The 18,540-nt window shown below is 44.1% G+C and overlaps 1 protein-coding gene across 1 annotated transcript in view; it reads left to right on the top strand.

The window, feature by feature from the left end:
- AFF2 (ALF transcription elongation factor 2) overlaps positions 1-18,540 on the top strand; it is a 504,061-nt gene that overhangs the window by 441,977 nt on the left and 43,544 nt on the right. The window contains exons 10-11 of the mRNA XM_060086669.1: positions 14,461-14,620; positions 16,443-17,447. Of these exons, the coding sequence (XP_059942652.1) occupies positions 14,461-14,620; positions 16,443-17,447 (1,165 nt within the window). The remainder of the gene's footprint in view (positions 1-14,460; positions 14,621-16,442; positions 17,448-18,540) is intronic.

Genomic DNA, 18,540 nt, shown 5'->3' with positions numbered 1-18,540 from the left:
CATCAGTACTAGATCTGTACTGGTTCATTTATACTGCTAGAAGAGTAGGTTGGTTCTACATAAACCATGGCTCCAAACCAGGAATTTATCATTGTTCTGTGACCAACTGGAAGCCTATCAGTTTTTTCCCCAGCTTCACTGAGCTATGATGGACAAATAAAAATTGTACATGTTTAAGGTGCACAGTGTGTTGTTTGAATATACACGTACATTGTGAAGTGATTAGCACAATCAAGCTAACAAACACATCTGTCACCTCATGTAATTACCCCTTTTTTGCTGTGAAAACGCTTGCGATCTACTCTCTTGGCAAATTCCAAGTATACAATACAGTATTATGAACTAGAGTCACCATGCTACACATTAGGTCTCCAGAACTTATTCATCTTATAACTGAAGGTTTGTACCTTTTGACCAATTTTCCCCCCACCTCCCAGCCCCTGGAAACTACCATTCTATGCTCTGTTACTATGAATCGGACTTTTTTCTTTAGATTCCACGTATAAGTGAGAATATGTAGTATTTTTGTTTGTGTCTGGTTTATTTCACTTGGATAATATCCTCCAGGTTCATCCATGTTATTGGAAGTGGCAGGATTTCCTTCTTTTTTAAGGCTGCATAATATTTATTTCCTATAGATAGATCGATCGATTGATAGATAGATAGATAGACAGATAGATAGGTAGATAGACAGATACCGCATTTTCTTTAACCATTCATCTGTCAATGACCACTTCAGTTGTTTCCATATACTGGAAGCATATCAATTTTCATGAGTTTCATGGCCAGCTGAAAGAGAGTTGACATTTACCTTGAATATTTAATGAGTCATGTTCAACAGATAGAAAAATAACCACCATTTCAGTTCTTTTAGACTTTTTGCCTTATACATTCTTATTTCTGCAACTAACTTTCACGTATATGATGAGAACTTGAGTAACATTTGACTCTCATACATGTAAATGTACATATGTGTGTGCTGTCAAAGCACGGCTAGAAACCAAATGAGCGTTAATGTAAACATTGACCAACAACAATATCTTCTTTATTCAATGACTTAATGTCCAATGTGTACCACTGAAGTCAACATTTCTGTTCTTAGCCAGCTAGTAGCAACATTATTTTTAAAATTTAAAATCAATATTGTGCACCTCATTTGAGGGATGGTACTTCTCTCAATAGTGTTTTACTTCTTAGGCAACCATCTTAATTAATGCTGAAATTATTTTACTTCTCTTGGTATTAGCCATCTTGGATTTTAACCAATAGATGCATCCACTCAGTCACATGCACATGCACACACATACACTGACAGGCATGTGCACGCACTCACACATGGACCCACGCATTCTCTATCATTCAAATACCTTGAACTTAGGCATAGTTGTCTGAAATACGTAGTGAAATATAGTTGTACTCAAAGGGAACATTTTTAGCGTGTAACCTTTCTGGAAAATACTTCCCCACCAATTTTTTGCCCAAGTTTCCAACCGGCAGAGTAATGTACCTCGGTCTTGTCATTATGAAGCTAGAGTAGTGTAGGCTGGTGGAAAGTGCATGGGAATTTGTGACATTGATAACATCAGGCTAGAAAATACATCTCACTAACAGTACACGTCTCATGTGTTTTGCAAGTGAGCGTATTTTTCTCGTTTGGGACATTTAAAATCCCCGCCCCACCCGCAAGTTGTGAATGCCTTTCTTCACCATAACTCCTAAGGTGTACATTTGTTTGGGCTTAGCTGATGGGCACCCTGTATAATTGTGACTTGCTATTGACATACTCTCAGGATAGGCCGATTCCCAGATTTTCAGATGACCACAGATGTAATTTGCTTAACTTCGGAAGGTCTTTTTCATTGTCTGTTTAATCCTTTTTTATTCTAAATTCTGCCTTCTTTGGAATTTCTAAATGTCCCAAATTCCTCTGCATGACAAATTCCTCCACATGACAAATTCCTCTTAATGACAAAACCAAACACCTTGACCTTGTTATTACTAGCCTGTTTGTCATTATTACAGATCCTGCAAGTTCTTGGAGAAATGCCTAAGTTTGTTTCCATTTCTTTCTGGATCAGCTTTTAAGCAGCTCTGTGTTCGTTTGTAATACGGGATTGCCATTCTTGTTGCTACTGATCTAGATTTGAGTGTAAGCCCTGCTGTTCCACATACAGGAGTCAATGTTGAATGAGGCTGGCTGTACTTAGCTATCTTATTACCGGTGGCCATGATCAGACTTTTCCTCTTGACGTCAAAAGTGTGTTGGGCTCAAGATCAAAGGGGCTCCCCAAGTATGAGGAAAGTGTGGTCCCCTCTTCTTCTCTCATTTACACTTGACCTCCTTTCATTTAGCCTTGATGAGAAGGGAGACTGTTAGCTGGAAGGCAAGATTTTCAGGCAGATAGCATTACAGGATTAAAGATCCAGTATTTCCTTTGCTGTCATTCAAAATAACAGGCGTAGGAAATTCTGTTTAAAATAGCTGGGCTTTTGACTTAGAGGGCTTCTGTATAGAAGACTTAAGATGTCAGCTTTAAATATGACATTGATAGTCTTAGGCAAAGAATGGGAGTGAATTCTTGTAGAATCTGTCTTTTCTTGCCTTGCCTGTTTATTAATGGTCTTTGTGATTTATTATAAATGCTGGGGAGGATTTTCAGGCCCATTTATCATGGTAAGGGAACACCTTCTTGTTCTTAATGTGAGTGTGTCATAATTAGCAATGCATGTGGGCTAGGAGATTTAGTTCTGTCTTTTGTGAAAGTCCTTCAACCTCAAATTTAATCCCAAATTGATTGAATACTTTCTCTTCCATGAGGAAATTAATTATGCCACTAGAAAAATCATCAGCTAGAAAGGGAGTTAATATCAGGCACAGTGTAGACTGGGCTGGTTAATGTATCAAAATGATATGACGAGGGTAGCTCATGTTTCACACAAATCGAAATAATGGAATCATCATTTTAATTAAAAATGGGGAAGTCTGTGTATAGATGGCATTCATTTTCAGTAAGAGCCACACCATTTATTTCTTATGTTCATGCATGTACATTGCACCCTGTGACCCATGGACAGCTGTTGCTCAAAATACCAATTACATTAAAACTGTCCATCCAAATAGGTTACGTTTTGTCAGTAGAACTGAAGCTGAAGAAAAAGTCAGGCACTGTGACGGGCCAACAGCCATCCAACCAGTTGAAAGGTTACAAATCCATCATCAGACAACCTATTTGCTTAATTATCAAATGAACGCCTGACTCAGGATGTTTTGGGGTTGGGTAGGCTGGCCCAAGTATGACTTCTGTTGAGAGTCAGCAATACATAGACATTTCATAGTTAAGTTTTGATCTTTACCAGGTGGCCTTGTTTGTGCTGATTTTCTGTTCATTGTGAGGCCATTTGGAGTGTGTTTTCATAACAAGAAGATTATATACAAGTTATCGTGCCAGCGATATAGAAAGTGACGGTACAGTCTGGCCCCTGCCATCAAGGAATTTACAATGTAGGTGAGCAGGCGAAAGGTTAGCACACTGTCATAATTTGAGAATAATGAAGTGATAAACTGTGATGAAGTTAGTGAAAAGAAATCAGAACAGGGAAATAGTATCTGGGAGAATTAAAGTCATGGAGAAGACCTCAGGTTATTGGAATTTGAGCTTAAAAGATAAAGATTTAAGGAAGCAGAAGAGAAGGAAAAAGTGTCATTCTAGACCGAAAAAACAGGGTAAGCAAAGGCATGGGAAGAGAGGGAAATAAAGACTGGCCCTAAAATAGAGGGGTAATGGAAAAAGATCTCTGAACATCCTGTAGAAAAAAACTGCATCTCTCCGTGAGGAAGTCATGGTAAATTCTGAAACCAAGAGATCTCGTGCCGTATATGGTCACTGGGGCCAAGTACAAAATAACTCAAGGCTTCTAGTCTAATACGGAGTGAGGCCGAGGAAAGTAAGAACATCTGATTTGCAACATGGAGTGGGCAGGACAGGGGCTGTTGGTAGCAATTAAGAAAGCAGTTTCATGAAATTGGGTCATTTGTAGAGACGTGGATGGATCTTGAGACTGTCATACAGAGTGAAGGAAGTCAGAGAGAGAGAAACAAAGACCGTATATTAACGCATATATGTGGAACCTAGAAAAATGGTACACATGAACCGGTTTGCAGGGCAGAAATAGAGACACAGATGTAGAGCACAAATGTATGGACACCAAGGGGGGAAAGCGGTGGGGCGGTGGTGCTGTGATGAATTGGGAGATTGGGATTGACGTGTGTACACTGATGGGGATAAAATGGATGACTAATAAGAAAAATAAATCATAATAAAAAAACTGAATTAGAAAGGATTAACGGTGGAAAAGAATAAGTTGGGGTTGGGACTGTATGAGGTCAAAGTCAGAAGGAAGCCGGTACTATGAGGGAAGAGAAACTATAAGGTAGAGAAAAAATAATAGAAAGAATAAGTGTGTTGGTGACGTCAGAATAGCCGAGTCACATTTCTGGAGCACGAGAGTGGTCTGTCTGGCTGCCGTTGGTCCCAGGTCTGGTTTGCACGCAACCCCAGTTCCTGGAGGCCTGAATGTACGATGACTTCTGTTCTTGGTTTTTCTTCTTGCACCACGTACCTCCTGACATTAAACTTTCCATTATACAAAGTACCTGCAAGACACACACACACACACACACACACACACACACACAAACATACACCACACACAACAAAATAAAGCAGTTTCAGTAGGCCAAAGAGTTACAAAGCCTGATTACTGGGCCTGTAGCAGTTTGTAGTGGTGAGGAAGTGAAACCATCCTGTGTTGAGCACATCTTTTAAGAAGTGTCACAGGGCTTCCCTGGTGGCGCAGTGGTTGAGAGTCCGCCTGCCGATGCAGGAGACACGGGTTTGTGTCCCGGTCCGGGAAGATCCCACATGCCGTGGAGCGGCTGGGCCCGTGAGCCATGGCCACTGAGCCTGTGCGTTCGGAGCCTGTGCTCCGCAACGGGAGAGGCCACAGTGGTGAGAGGCCCACGTACCGAAAAAAAAAAAAAAGAAGTGTCATGGTGGAGGACAGTCAGCCACTGTTTCTCGATGGGGAACCTGCAGCCTGGTCTCACCCAGAAGGGCTGTCTGGGCAGCTTCTGCCCCTCGTGGCTCTGTTAACGTTACTGCCTCTTCCTCGTGTTAGGGTTAGACACTGCAGTTTTGCAAGGTGCAATTTTTGCCATTCACTTAGGTATTCTAATGCTTTTATTTATATTTCAGGCATAATTATGAGGGCACATTCACTAAGGAAACTATATGGGTTTTAGTTTAGAAATTGTCTATATGACTTGGAATGCCATTCATTGGATGCCCTGTCATCCCATATACAGGAATTTTATTTTGTAGGTATTACTTTTATAACTTAAAAGCTTTTCATTGAAAAGCACACCTATCAATATTCATAAATATATGAAGTACCATTGGAGGAACCATAAGAAACTGATAATAGTGGAAAACTTTGGAAAATTGGGTGACGTGACAGTAGAGGGGCAGAAGATGTACTTTTCATTGTATCCCTTACTGTAGCTTTTGAATTCAGTACCATGTTTATTACCTGTTTAAAGACAAATACAATATTTGAAGAAACACAATGACATGAAACATAAAGGACATTTAAATTTCCCCTATTTCATCTTTACAAACTTCTACTCTGTGTGGAAAGCGTTATCAGCTGTAAACTGGAAATCTTTTCTTCTAGCCTCCGTGAGTTTTGTCCTTTGCAGGAGTCAAATGCAACAGGCTTTTCTTAGCCTAAGGGGCAGATTGCCTTCAGTGTTTTGAACACTGAATTCTTGCAATCCATCTCATTAGGTCACTTGAAGAAAACATTTGGGATTAATTCTGTGTTCCTGTTGCTTTTTGGTATGATTACAGGGTGGATTTTGTAGTGGATCCTGGATTCTTTTCCTTTCCTCAAGCTAGACTTGCAGTTTAAGAAAGCGTCCCAGTAGCCTGGTGAAACCCACCACCACTCACTCTGCCTCAGAGCCCAGCTGCATTTCATGGCTAAGAGGTCCTGGAGCATCATGGGTAAAGTGGGAGGATACCCGTTCCATCTCTCCCCCGCCCCCCACCCAGTGTTCTTGTAGCAATCACGTGAGGTCATGGGAGTGAAAATACTGGAACATTATCAAGTGCTCTGCACTTAAAAAGTATTTGGTCGTGTTGCTCCAATGATGACGATCTCCTATTGAAACCATAGGCAGTGGGTGCACCCAGGGACAATTCTCCTAGAGATCTTACAGAGAAGACCTCTATATGGCTTTACTCTAGGGTGTCTTAAGCGTACCAAACATTGTACAGCGTGTGTGTGTGGTTGATAAAGCCTCTGGCCTTAAAAGCTCACCCTCCAAATCAAGTGTCTCTAATACATCAGGTAATAAATCAAACATGAAGGGGAGCAGACATTACTGATAAGGAGATTGGCGTTGGGAGACAGCAAAGAAGAAATGTAGTCTAGGCAGAGATTGGAAGAGGGATGCCCACTTTTCCAGTCGAGAGGCAGCTCTGAGCATGATGGGTGACAGAAAGAATTCCTCAAGTAAGGGAAAAGGCAGAGGCTTGTGCTGACGGCTCTGAGCCTATCAGCAGCCTGTTTTGTACTCTCCTAGGGAACTCAGGCTGCCCATGGCTGGGGCTCTCCTGACGGGGAGTTGGGCCCCATCTCCAGACCAGTCCTATAGACACAATGGCAAGATTCCTGCAGGGGAGCAGCCTCTGGGTTTAAATCACCCAGTCAAAGTCATCCACTGCTTCCCCTAGGATTTGTGACTGATGGAATTCTTTATGGGAACGCTTTGACCTTGTTATGGATTCCTGACATCCGGCCCTCTCTGGGTTCCTTATGAATGTGAGCTGCCAACCATTCATTCTCTGCTTTGCTAGAGACGGGGTCACGGGAGTCGGAGTTCTGTCCACTTGCTTACCTTCATTCTCTCCCTTGCCCCCATTTTAAAAAGTAAACTTTAAAGGCAAAACGGACAAAAATACTTGGCTGTATACAGTTTTTCTCACCTGTTTACCTGCTTGTTGAAACAGTTCTGACCAATAGCAGAAAAGTCACTGTGGCTTTTAATTATTTCCAGAAAAAATTTGAATACCGGTTTATTCTCCCTAATGCAAACTGTGATGTTCTCAAGACATAAGTGGCCCATTAGCCACCATTGACCAGGCTTGCTGGCAACACGCTGGCACCCTCTGTAGCGCCACCTCACTTCATACTGCAGTGAGGCGGGATCCAGATGCCTTGTTTTTTTCCATTCCTTTGAAACTGCATGTTGAACTTTGCCCCATAGTATCCTTAAAACTATTTTTCAACTTGATATTGTTTGGTGCTAAGTCTCGGTATTCTCAGCTGTAAAATGGGAGTATTAAGAGTGTCTGACTTACGGGACTATTGTGAGGATTAAAAGAGAAGATTCAGGGAAGGTGCTGAACCTGGTTCCTGGCGCACCTCGCGTGCTCCATCTCTAGTTAGCCATTATGAATCATGCTCAGGGTCCCAGCCATGACCATGGATGCAGTCTAATACTACCCTGTCCCTTGGCGGTGATAGTGGCAGGCTGCCTTAGACCCTCGTGGTGATCCATGGGGCACATTTGGAGGAAAGAATTATGCATTTAGTCAACTACCACTGCAGGCAGGTAGCCTCAGGAAAGTTGTAAGCTGAAGCTGGTGCTTATCAGAAGGAACCGGATAAAACCTCTTCAGGAATAATTGCCCAAAGAAAGCTTCAACTTGACCAGGTTAGATTCAAAATGACATAAGGCAGTCAACTTTCTTTGTTGCTAAAGGAATACAGAATAATTATGGAAAAATAAAATCCACAGTTGATCTCAAAACTATGTTTTAGGCATTAGTTTCCAGTTCACCAACTTATTTTTTTCCCCAGCAGTTTGTATCTGAATAGCCTCTGTAGCCTTGGTCCTCTCAGTGTGGTTCACTGACCAGGAGCATCTGTAGCGCCTGGGAATGCAGAACTCAGGACCCATTCCAGGCCTACCTAATTAGAATCTGCATGTTCCAAAGATCTCCAGGTGATTCGTAAGCACGATAAAGTTGAGAAGTACTGGTTAGCAGAGTTCTCTTGCCTCAATTTCTTAAATCAGTCCCCTTAAAGCCTATGTGATGTATTACCCCATTTTACAGATGAGGAAACTGAAAACCTTCCGTTAAGTGCTTAGCCTAAGGTCACACAAAAATAAAGTATCCAAGCATGCTCCTCTCACTGTACTAAAACTACCTCTTTAAAATCAGTAGGGGAAATGTAGCTGTTTAGCTATGTGAAATAGACTGAAAATGGGAGAATGGGCACAGGCAGGAAAAGATGACAAGGGCCTGGGTCTGGTCAGTCCACCAAAAGGGTAGCCAAGCTGTGATGGACTGTGAGTCAAATGTAACTCTGAAAAGCCATTGCCAAAATCACTCAACATTATGGCCTCAGAAAAGAAGTAAGATGCCACATAAGTTAGGATAAATAGAACTAACTGCTGGTGACCCAAAAATGTGAGGAGCCGTTCATTTCAAGTTTTCATGAAAGTCCCAAATGGTCAACTTGCAGCTTCTTGGGAAGATATAACCTCTTTGATTGCCCATTGCTGTGGCAGTAATCTACTAGAGCCTTCCTGACACCAAGCTCTGGCTCCCAGAGACCCTGGGATGACACAGGGCCCACCTAGATGATCCAGAACCATCTCCCCATCTCAAGATCCTGAATTTATTCATACCTGCAAAACCCGTTTATCCACATGAGGTACCATATTCACAGGTTCCAGGGATTACTATTTGGACATTATTGGGGGAGTCATTATTTCACCAACCACATATCTCTTCAGTCAGTCAGGGCTTTAAGCTATGTCATATATGGTAACTTGCCCATTAAACTATGTCATATATGGTAACTTGCCCATGAAAATGAATGTGAGTGAATAGGTGTGCATCTCCTTCTTATGCTTTGCAAATAAATTGAGCAGACTCCATTTCAAACACCAGAATCAGACAAAAGGACAAAATTCCAGTGTACACACACATTAGACAAAGATTATCTCCTCAGAGCCATGCCAGGGTGTAGCCCGAATTACAAGTGGATGGCTATTCGCTATCTGCTTGTCAGTGGCACCAGTGCATTAACACAGAACATACTTGATTCTGAGTTGCTTGTGATAATATTGGGATATGCAGTCTTTTATTTTCAAACTGTGCTCAGGGGCCATCCCAGGGCGGAGGAAAATTTGCTGGGGACTTCCTCCCCTACATTCTGCCCAATCCCTTGTTTCCACCAGAGCAACTGTGTTTTTATCTGTCTTATGTATTATGCTTCTGCCTACACTTTCTATTGGACAGTTTGGCTAAATGGATTTCCTGGGGGAGGGTTGGGGTAGATTTCAAAACTACTGACTCAGACAAAAATGGATTCCTCCCATCCCCGGGCTGGAATAGGCTCAGGGCTCAGAGTGTCTGCCTCTAGGGGCCTAGTATGGTGAGGCACATAGATTGTTCCAGTTTTGGAACCCAGAGTTCAGAGAGGAAAAGGAGGAAGAGAGGAAAGATCAGCTATAAATGTTGATTCCTTTGCCCCAGGGCCATCCCTTTACAACTTGATGATGGAATCAAGTATAGAAGCATTTCAAATTATCTGGTAGACAGACATTTGATCTCTATAAAACCGGAAGAGGGTCATATTGATGAAATTCGTATAAGTCTCAACTAAAGACGAGGGTTTAACAACATCCTTGATAGACTCCCCCATCAAGCATCTCATACTATGTCTCTGGCAAGGTCTGGGCCTTGTGAAATATGCTGCCAAGATCAATACCCTGTGGGCTTGCTTGTCAAATCCTTCCCATATATGTTTCCCACTACAAAGTCATTACCTCTTCTGGAGCCTTTCCTTTCTGATGCCCACACAGCTTGATTGGGCAGAATGGCCAATTCATCATCCCTGTTTATCTCCTGAGAGAGGAATTTACAGTTAAATTAGGATTCGAGTCAGATAGCACTGATGCAGATGTTTGGTTTTCCGGAGACCGTTAATCTGAATTAGTGAAAACTCTGATTTATGAAGTAGCTGTACAGAAAGGCAGCTGTAATCCTCTGAGGTTCATACAAGAGCTCTGTGACTGTGCTGCCAAGAGTAGGTCATTTCAGACCTGCCTTAAGCAGCAGATTGGATTGGGCAAAGGTCTCCTCACACATTTTCTCTAAGGTCCAAACCATCTCCCTTAAAATCCCCTATGCACTTTCATTTCATGAGGATCATAATCTTTGAGCTGGAAGACACCTTAAAGATCATCCAACCCCTCTGTGGATCAATAATAGGAACCTTTATTGCCGGCTATCTGGTCACCTAAGGGTATCAAGCTCCCTGGCCTACAAAGCAGTGGCTTCTTTGTGTGGCCAGCTGTAGATTTTTAAGTCTTTTCTGATGTTGAAGTGAGATCTTTCCTGGCTAGATCTCTAATTCATTGGTCCTAATTTTACCTTGGAAGACTCTCAGAACTAGCCCACTCCCTTTCCCATAGGACAAACCTTCCGGTTTTTGAGTACTGTCATCACATGAACTGCCCTCCTCCCTGCCCCAGAATCTCCTCTAGGCAAAGTAGTCCCAGTTCTTTCATATGGCTTCTGGACTGTCTATCTAATGGTGTCACATACATATTGAGCCCTTGACTGCACAAGAGGCCTGGTCAGTATAAGCATAGAGAGACTGTCATGTCTAGAGATTAAGGTGCCTGAACTACCTCTTAAAACCCATCTTTTACGTGATTACTCCCATTCTTGAAGTAATAGAATCACAGACAGAAATAGGATTCCGTGGAACTGACCTATACTTCCAACAAGAATCCAATCTCTGTCCCAGCTAAAAGCACTGGAGTTTATGCAACCTTAACCAAGCCAAGAAGACAACTGCAGAATTTACATGGGGAGGGAACTCCACAAACTGTGTGGAATCACATAATTATTTCACAGGTAGAAAACATCTTTCAAAAATGGGAATATTTGAAATTAAATACAGAAAAGTTTGACAGTCAAAACCATCATAAGAATACTTTTGTGCATATTATGTAAATATAATTAAGCAATTAATTTTAATTTTGGTTTATGTATATGGCAATGGAACATTTAAGAACTTAAATTTTACCATAAAAAAACACGCAAAAAAACCCCATCTTTTCCCCGTAGTACTCTCAAGCTTCCACACTAGGGCCAGTGCTGTCTGCAGAAGGCATCTTAAAGACCCCCCAAACTTCTCACCCACTGGCCTGCTCTTTGATCCCCTTCTCTAGCCCTGGATTTCCCCACTAGGGTCATTGACTTGCTAAGGCAGCTTCTTTGCCCTCAGTCTGGCCCGTGACCATGAAGACCTACTAAATGGGATTAGGATTAAAATGAGGCTTCACTCCACTCAGTAGAGACTGCTCACCCCGATGAACACAGTGGCAAAATCTGATCTTTGAAAAGGTTGAGCAGTTCACTTTGAAGTTGTTCACAAACGTAGGTCCTTTGAGAACTTTTATTACATGCGGGGTGAAGTCACAGAGTACACTTTTAATATTTACAGACTGTGGAGTAGGTGGTTTAATATATTAAATGTTAATGATTTTTAGTATCACCTATTATCTTTGTTGTAACCACTAGCATTCTTTTTAAAAGCAATTTATTAAAATATGAAAGTAAATGGTGCATGGGAAATAATTCTGATGCAGCTGGGGAATGAAGAATGTGGAAATTGCACATTCGTCCTTCATCTCCTAGGCGGAATCAAGTATTGCGTGGGCTAGCATCCCTCATAGCCACTTTAATATACATTTGAAAAATAAACTAGCGACATATGAAAATAAATGTAGCAGAAGTGGGAATTTAACTAGCTGAACAGCTAACGGGTTTCCCTCCCACCAATGCTGGCTCTTCTCTGTTTCCAACTGTGCAACTGCTCTGAGAAAGCAATTCTTTCTCATAAAGATGTTGAAGTCCTTCACCCCCCCGTCTGAGTTCTCATGGTGTCCTCTTTGAATTCAAGTCCACCGTCCCGCTCATCCCCAAGTATTTCTGTCCATCAGTGTGAGCATGAAAAGTTGATGTACCTCTCCCTGTTCTTTCTATACTTGTTTCCCCTAAGTGGTCATTGTCAACGTTGCCTGGCTGTGAGATCCTTCCTGAGAACACAGCAATAGGTTTAGCTGTAGGAAGATTTAGGGAAAGTAACTTCAGTTCTCATTTCACTGGATCTCAGTCAAGGTTACTCTTAGGTTTCAAATCATCTTTATTTTGTATCTGCGTCTATACATATATTTACAGTCAATTTTTCATATGTGGTTTCTGTCCACATCTACAATCTCTTCATCACAATTCTGAAATTCAAAAAGTTTTGAGAACTGTTATTTTCAGACAGACTCATTTGATGACAAAACCTGACCTAAACTGATGCACACGTATTAATTTCAAGTCTTTATTTTTCTCATTGTGACTGTTAACTGCAGTAATAGTAATGAGTTTTATTAAAGGGCGCTTCCCAGATCCCACTAGGGGGTATTACAGATATGGTATAGCTACCATATTACTTTTTTAATTTAAAAAAATGTGAATATAAAAATTCATCTCCCTTCCAAAGGCTTTGGATAAGGAACACCTGTATACAAACACATACACACACAAACCAGAAGTTAATGTATAGATAGGAAAGAAAAGCAGGAAACAGCCTTTTCGCCTGAAAATCGTAAACATGGGAGTACAAGTTAGATCTTAACTCTCAGTCCACCAGGCAATGGTCTGAGTATTGCTGCTGCTCTGTGCTGTATCTGAAACTTTGCTTGGGGGGGAATTGAGGCCAAGCAAGCATAGCCTCTGGATTAGTTGCACTTAAAGCTGTTCCCTCAGTGTTTATTTAGTAACCAAAGACAAAAACAATTGATTAGATTTAGAGGGTACTTTGCATAAATATGCAAGGGTACTTTATGCATAAATACTAAAAAGGAATGCAGGGAAAGAGGCACACTGAGCTGTATGTAGATCCCTGGCTCCTCTCTCTCTCTCTCTCTCTCTCTCTCTCTCTCTCTCTCTCTCTCTCTCTCTCTCTCTCACACACACACACACACACACACACACACTTTCCCAGGGGATAGAGTCCCCTATTTCTTCTGCTTCCCCTAATCTCTTGGTGTATTTGGCAGACGAATGTACTTGCAGATAGCATTTACTTAGCAGATAGCATTTTAAAATGAGCTTCGGCTATATGAAAGAAAAGAGCTACCTGGGAAATTAAAGGGGCCATCTTCAGGGACACGAGGCACACATAATGCAAAGGCTCTACGCATTGGATGGTGACGGATGAGACACCCATGCTGGTTTGAAAGAGATCCTATGCCTTCCCAGGCAGCAGTCGAGCATGGCTCCAGCTCAGCGGGCAAGAGCTGTAATGTTGAAAACTAGGCTCCAGTGAGGGTGCGGGGTTGGGGCAGGCGAGGAATAATGGTCTCAGGCAGAGGGGGGGCTTAGAGTCCCTCTCTGTCCAGTTTGAAGGTGGAGCCACAGGACAAGGTGCCCTCCAGGGCCAGGACTGGGTTTTCCAGGGAGAGCTGGGCAAGGAGCTGGGAGTCTGAGAGGCAGTGAGGTTTGGATGGCCAGCCAGGCAGATAGGAGGACCAGCCCAGCACAGCAGCGAATACGCTGTGGCCCCCAGCCCATCCCTGTCCGTGATTAAACTTCTCTCCAAAGAGGGGCCTGGGCTGATGAGACAGAGACAGACAAGACCCCTCCCCCTCCCTCGAATTTAGAGCCCCATTTTGGAGTGAAAGCAGAGCAAAACTAGTCCAAAGAGATGATGAGCAAAAGGACAGAAAGGCTATGACATACCCCAGAGTGCCAAGAGGCAGCTGAGGTTGATTTGTTACGGGGCACAGAGGGCAAACGATTAGTAAGGAAGAGTATGGATTATCAATAGAGACAGTGGCAAGTGGTGTCAGTTTCCCAGTGCTTTGCTTGGTCAGTCATTAGAGATGGTTGGTCCTTTATGATCATACCTCCTGGTAAGAGTTTTAAGAAGGGTTTACAGAAATTCTGCTGGAGGAGGCCGAGAAGTGCATCCTATCATCCCCTAATTCACATGGTCAGCTCTGTTCACCTTGGGGCCGGGTGCTGGACACCTGGCCGTGAATATCTTTACACAGCACTGCCCTCTGAGGGACCTGAGAGGCCACGGTCCCAGTCTCACTTCTTGCTGAGAGGACAGTACTGTGCATATAGCTAAGATCAGAGCCCCTTGACAGACCTGTCGGTCACTCACGGGGCCTCCTGAGCCTCACGTTGCCCACCTGTGAAATGGGATGGCAAGCTCCACTCACCTGCCCCTCACAAATCATCAGCCTTTATGCTGACCTGGGCTCTTTTCCAGCTGGTCTGAGACCGAGTGGTGTCGTTTTCCTTTCAGCCCGCTCTTGGCCATGCCTCAGCCCACACCTGCAGCGCCAGCCAGCGGGGGATCCGGCAGCTCCAGTGACTCTGAGAGCAGCTCAGAGTCAGACTCAGACACTGAAAGCAGCACCACTGACAGTGAAGCCAATGAGGCGCCGCGTGTGGCCACGCCAGAGGTGGGTGACGGGCCGGGGCCCCAGCCACAGCTTACCTGCCCTGAGGCAGCACCTCCAACCTGCACACACACAACAATACAACAATCACAGTATTCCAGCGCGATGAGGGCTTCAGCACAGTATACACATCAGAAAAGTACTCAGGTGTTCGATAGCATTTTTTTCTTCTAACACATGCACTCGCGTGGTCTGTAACAGACGTTTCTTTGCCGTGTGACTGATTCGCTGTGTGACTCACTCAGCTACTCTGAGCCTTGAGCCTCCCCATCACTATTACACTGGACTAGTAATCACTGGGCTCGCAACTTCACTTTCCAGAGAATCAGCAAAGCCAGTCCAGACCCACTTCTAGCTCTGGGGATGCCACCCCTTCCTCTAGGTTGAAGTGATGAAAGTCCCTCGGCAAGTAAGACCCAAGAAGCGTGATGGTTGAAAGGTCACAGGTATTTTTTTAAAATTTCAATTAATATTCTTCAAGTGTACTTGATGGTAATTCATGAAAACATTTCACACAGCCCCACAAAATACCAGAATTATCATTTGGAGTTAAAAACCCTGTCCTTCCCCTCTCATCCTCTCTGAGTGCCAGCCTCCCAGTTCCCCTGAGCCTGCACCTTGTACAGCAAGCAGATCCCTCCATGGCTCTGGACATGCTTGTTTGTCAATAATCAGAAAAGAATAACAGAAGAAGATGCCATAGTAACACTACCGCTAATCATAGTAGCTCACACTTCTTGAATGTAGATCACACGCCGGGCACCATGAGAAGCTCATGACTTGGATTTTCTCCTTTCATCCTCATAACAGCTCTATGGGGTCCTTGCTATTATTATCCCATTTTACAGGTGAGAAAATAAGGTTCTGAGAGGATAAGAAAGAACTTTCCCAAGATCTCACGGGCAGGACTGAAACCAGGGTCCGTGTGCTACCAGAGCTGGGGCCCTTAACCTCGCGTTCTGCCGCCGACAGTAGCAGCCACACCAATTGCCTTGACCCTTACCTGCCATTGCTCTGTGCCGGTTGGAATCACGGCTACTCAGAGTCTTTTGAATTCTGTCACCCTCTATTGGCTGGTGCCATAAGCCTCAGATGATGCCTTTCAAAAAAGAGGAGTTCTAATAAAAATGATGGCTCTTTTAGCTCAACAGGCAGAATTCAGACTTGGGAATCAAGCACCCGAATTGTACGCATCATTTCCATGGCTTAATGGCGGACGCTAATGTCCGCATGCGTGTCCCCATAAATTGGTCATTGCCCATACACCGAGGAAAGTGCAGTGGTTTTTTGGAAGTCAAATCTTTTCATCCTTCAGTGAAAATACAAAAGGCCTCTTTTTGCAGTGAATTACAGCATTGTATAGGAGGCCCTGGCAGTTTGGCAGAGAGAAAGCCTTTCCTTTTGAATTACACTTGAGGCACGCTTACATTTCTTTTCAGGACCAGAGATCACTACCCCGGCCTCCTGGTAAGAGGCTGAGTAATGAGTCTCACCAAAGGACTTTGGGAACCAGATTCAGTCCCAGGCCTCCCTGCCCACTCTCTGGAAAAACTCTCTGTGAATAATTCCTTCCTTGCTGGCCAAAGTAGGGGATAGTTTCAGAAGAGCAGTGGAACTTAGTTTAAATAAGTAGATTGGAGCTGGTTTGTGGAGTATTTGGCTATCTAGGGAACGTGATGAATGTGAATTCCATGTATGTTTCTAAATGTGTGAATGGTCACTTAACAGCCCAAGCTTTTATCACCCAACAGTCAGTGCACTGAGGGTCCTCCTGACTTCTTCCCAAAGGTGAAATTCATTCTTGCTGCTGTTTCTCAATCTGCAGCCTGAGCCGCCCTCCACCAACAAGTGGCAGCTGGACAAATGGCTTAACAAAGTGACATCTCAGAACAAGTCGTTTATTTGCGGCCAAAATGAAACACCCATGGAGACGATTTCTGTACCTCCTCCAATCATACAGCCAATGGAAGTCCAGGTCAAGGTGAAGGCAAACCCCAGCCAGGTCCTGGCTGAACCCAAAGAGAGGCCTGTCCTCAGTCTTATCAGGGAGAAAGCCCGTCCACGGCCCACCCCCAAAATTCCAGAAACAAAGGCTCTGAAGCATAAATTGTCGACAACTCTCGAGACAGCATCTCAAAGGACAATTGGGAAAAAACAGCCCAAAAGGGTCGAGAAGAACCCCAGCATTGAGGAATTTACCTGGCCCAAACCAAATATCACCAGCAGCACTCCCAAAGAAAAGGAAAGCATGGAGCTTCCTGACCCCCCGAGAGGCCGCAACAAAGCCACTGCCCACAAGCCGGTCCCTAGGAAAGAACCGAGGCCCAGCATCCCCTTGGCTGCCGAGAAGAAGAAGTACCGAGGGCCTGGCAAGATCGTGCCGAAGTCCCGGGAATTCATTGAAAGCGATTCGTCTACGTCTGATTCCAACACAGATCAGGAAGAGACCCTGCAGATCAAAGCCCTGCCTCCTTGCATGGCTCCTGGGGGCAACACTGCCAAGTCCAAGGACACCTGCGGGGCCAGCCTGACCCTCAGCACCTTTAGCAGTAGCAGCAGCAGCAACCCGCCCGTCCCCAATGAGGAGGCTGCTTTTTCACCCATCCCTGTCATGCAAACCGAGCTTCTGTTTCCTCTCCGAGATCACGAGAATCTGAAAAATCTCTGGGTGAAGCTTGACCTCGACCTACTGTCTCGAGTGCCTGGCCACAACTCACTGCAGGCGGCGCCGGCCAAGCCAGACCACAAGGACACAGCCTCAAAGCCCAGGCGGCAGGCAGCTGCCACGGCTGTGGATAAAGCCGCCCCCAAGGGCAAGCGTAAGCACAAGGTAAGCCGTCAGGTGTGGCCTGCCACATGATCGGGAGCAGCGGCTGTCTGGGAGCTACTTTGGTCTCGAGTCTCCTTTTACAGCAGGCTGGTGGCAGTGGATTGCAATCTTTGGGGAAGGCAATGATGCTTTCCGTGGGACATGCAGTATTTGACATGACCAGGGAGGAAGTGTTAGGGGTAATCGAGGTTTGACAACCAATGTCAAGAGTATCCAATATGGCACGTGATGTGTAGCAATGAAGAATATGAAGAGGCTCCTTCCCAAGGCAGCCAGCCCCCCAGGTTGGCTCCTTTAGCTGCTTCCCAGATTCGTGGGTCATTATTCTATAGTCCCCCACCACAGCAGCAGCAGCAGGGCACCAAGGATTCCTAAGGTCAACATGCATCCTCGAGGTCTTGTTAATTTCTCCATCCAAACATCAGGATCCCTGCAACCCAGTTATATTTTAATTATCCTGGCTCCTACTAGACATGCGTTCTGTCCAGCCTGCTTGGCCCCCTGACCTGTGTGGTCGGCCTGACTCGTGAAAATCTCACCTGCAAGACATTAGGGTTGGATTCCAGGGCTACAGATATAATCATAAGGTGAAACCCAGAATGGCCTCTTCCATTTCACGTACATCTGGGGAAGTGAGTTTGTGTCCAGTAAGCGTTGTGTTGCATCTCTGGATCTCACAGTAGTCTTTCAGTGTAACATCATCTCATGGTGATATTTGAGTACTATTATTTTGAATGGCTGTCATGGGGAATCCTGCAAGGGTGATTTAAGTCATCATTCAGCTTTAGAGAATTCACAGACGGTTTTATCTCTGAGCTGTGCACCAACTTATTCAATGAGAGGATTCCAAAATAGGGACAAAAGTCTGGTCCAAATAGGAGGACCAAAAAGTCTGATAGGGCAAGGGACATTGCCCTATCACTGTTTCCATGCTCTTAGTGATGACAGCAGTACAACCAGCAGTAAAAGTGGACCTTCAGAACCAGTACCTGAAGGGCCAAAGGTGTGCCTTGCATATGGTTAATTTCCTTGCATATTTTTGGTTGTAGAAGTGACCTTTATATGTTACCGTAAACCCCCAGGGTGCTTGGAC

This window comes from Mesoplodon densirostris, chromosome X (assembly GCF_025265405.1).
Source record: "Mesoplodon densirostris isolate mMesDen1 chromosome X, mMesDen1 primary haplotype, whole genome shotgun sequence".
Lineage (NCBI taxonomy): Eukaryota > Metazoa > Chordata > Mammalia > Artiodactyla > Ziphiidae > Mesoplodon > Mesoplodon densirostris.
This window is presented reverse-complemented; position numbering and strand designations above follow the sequence as displayed.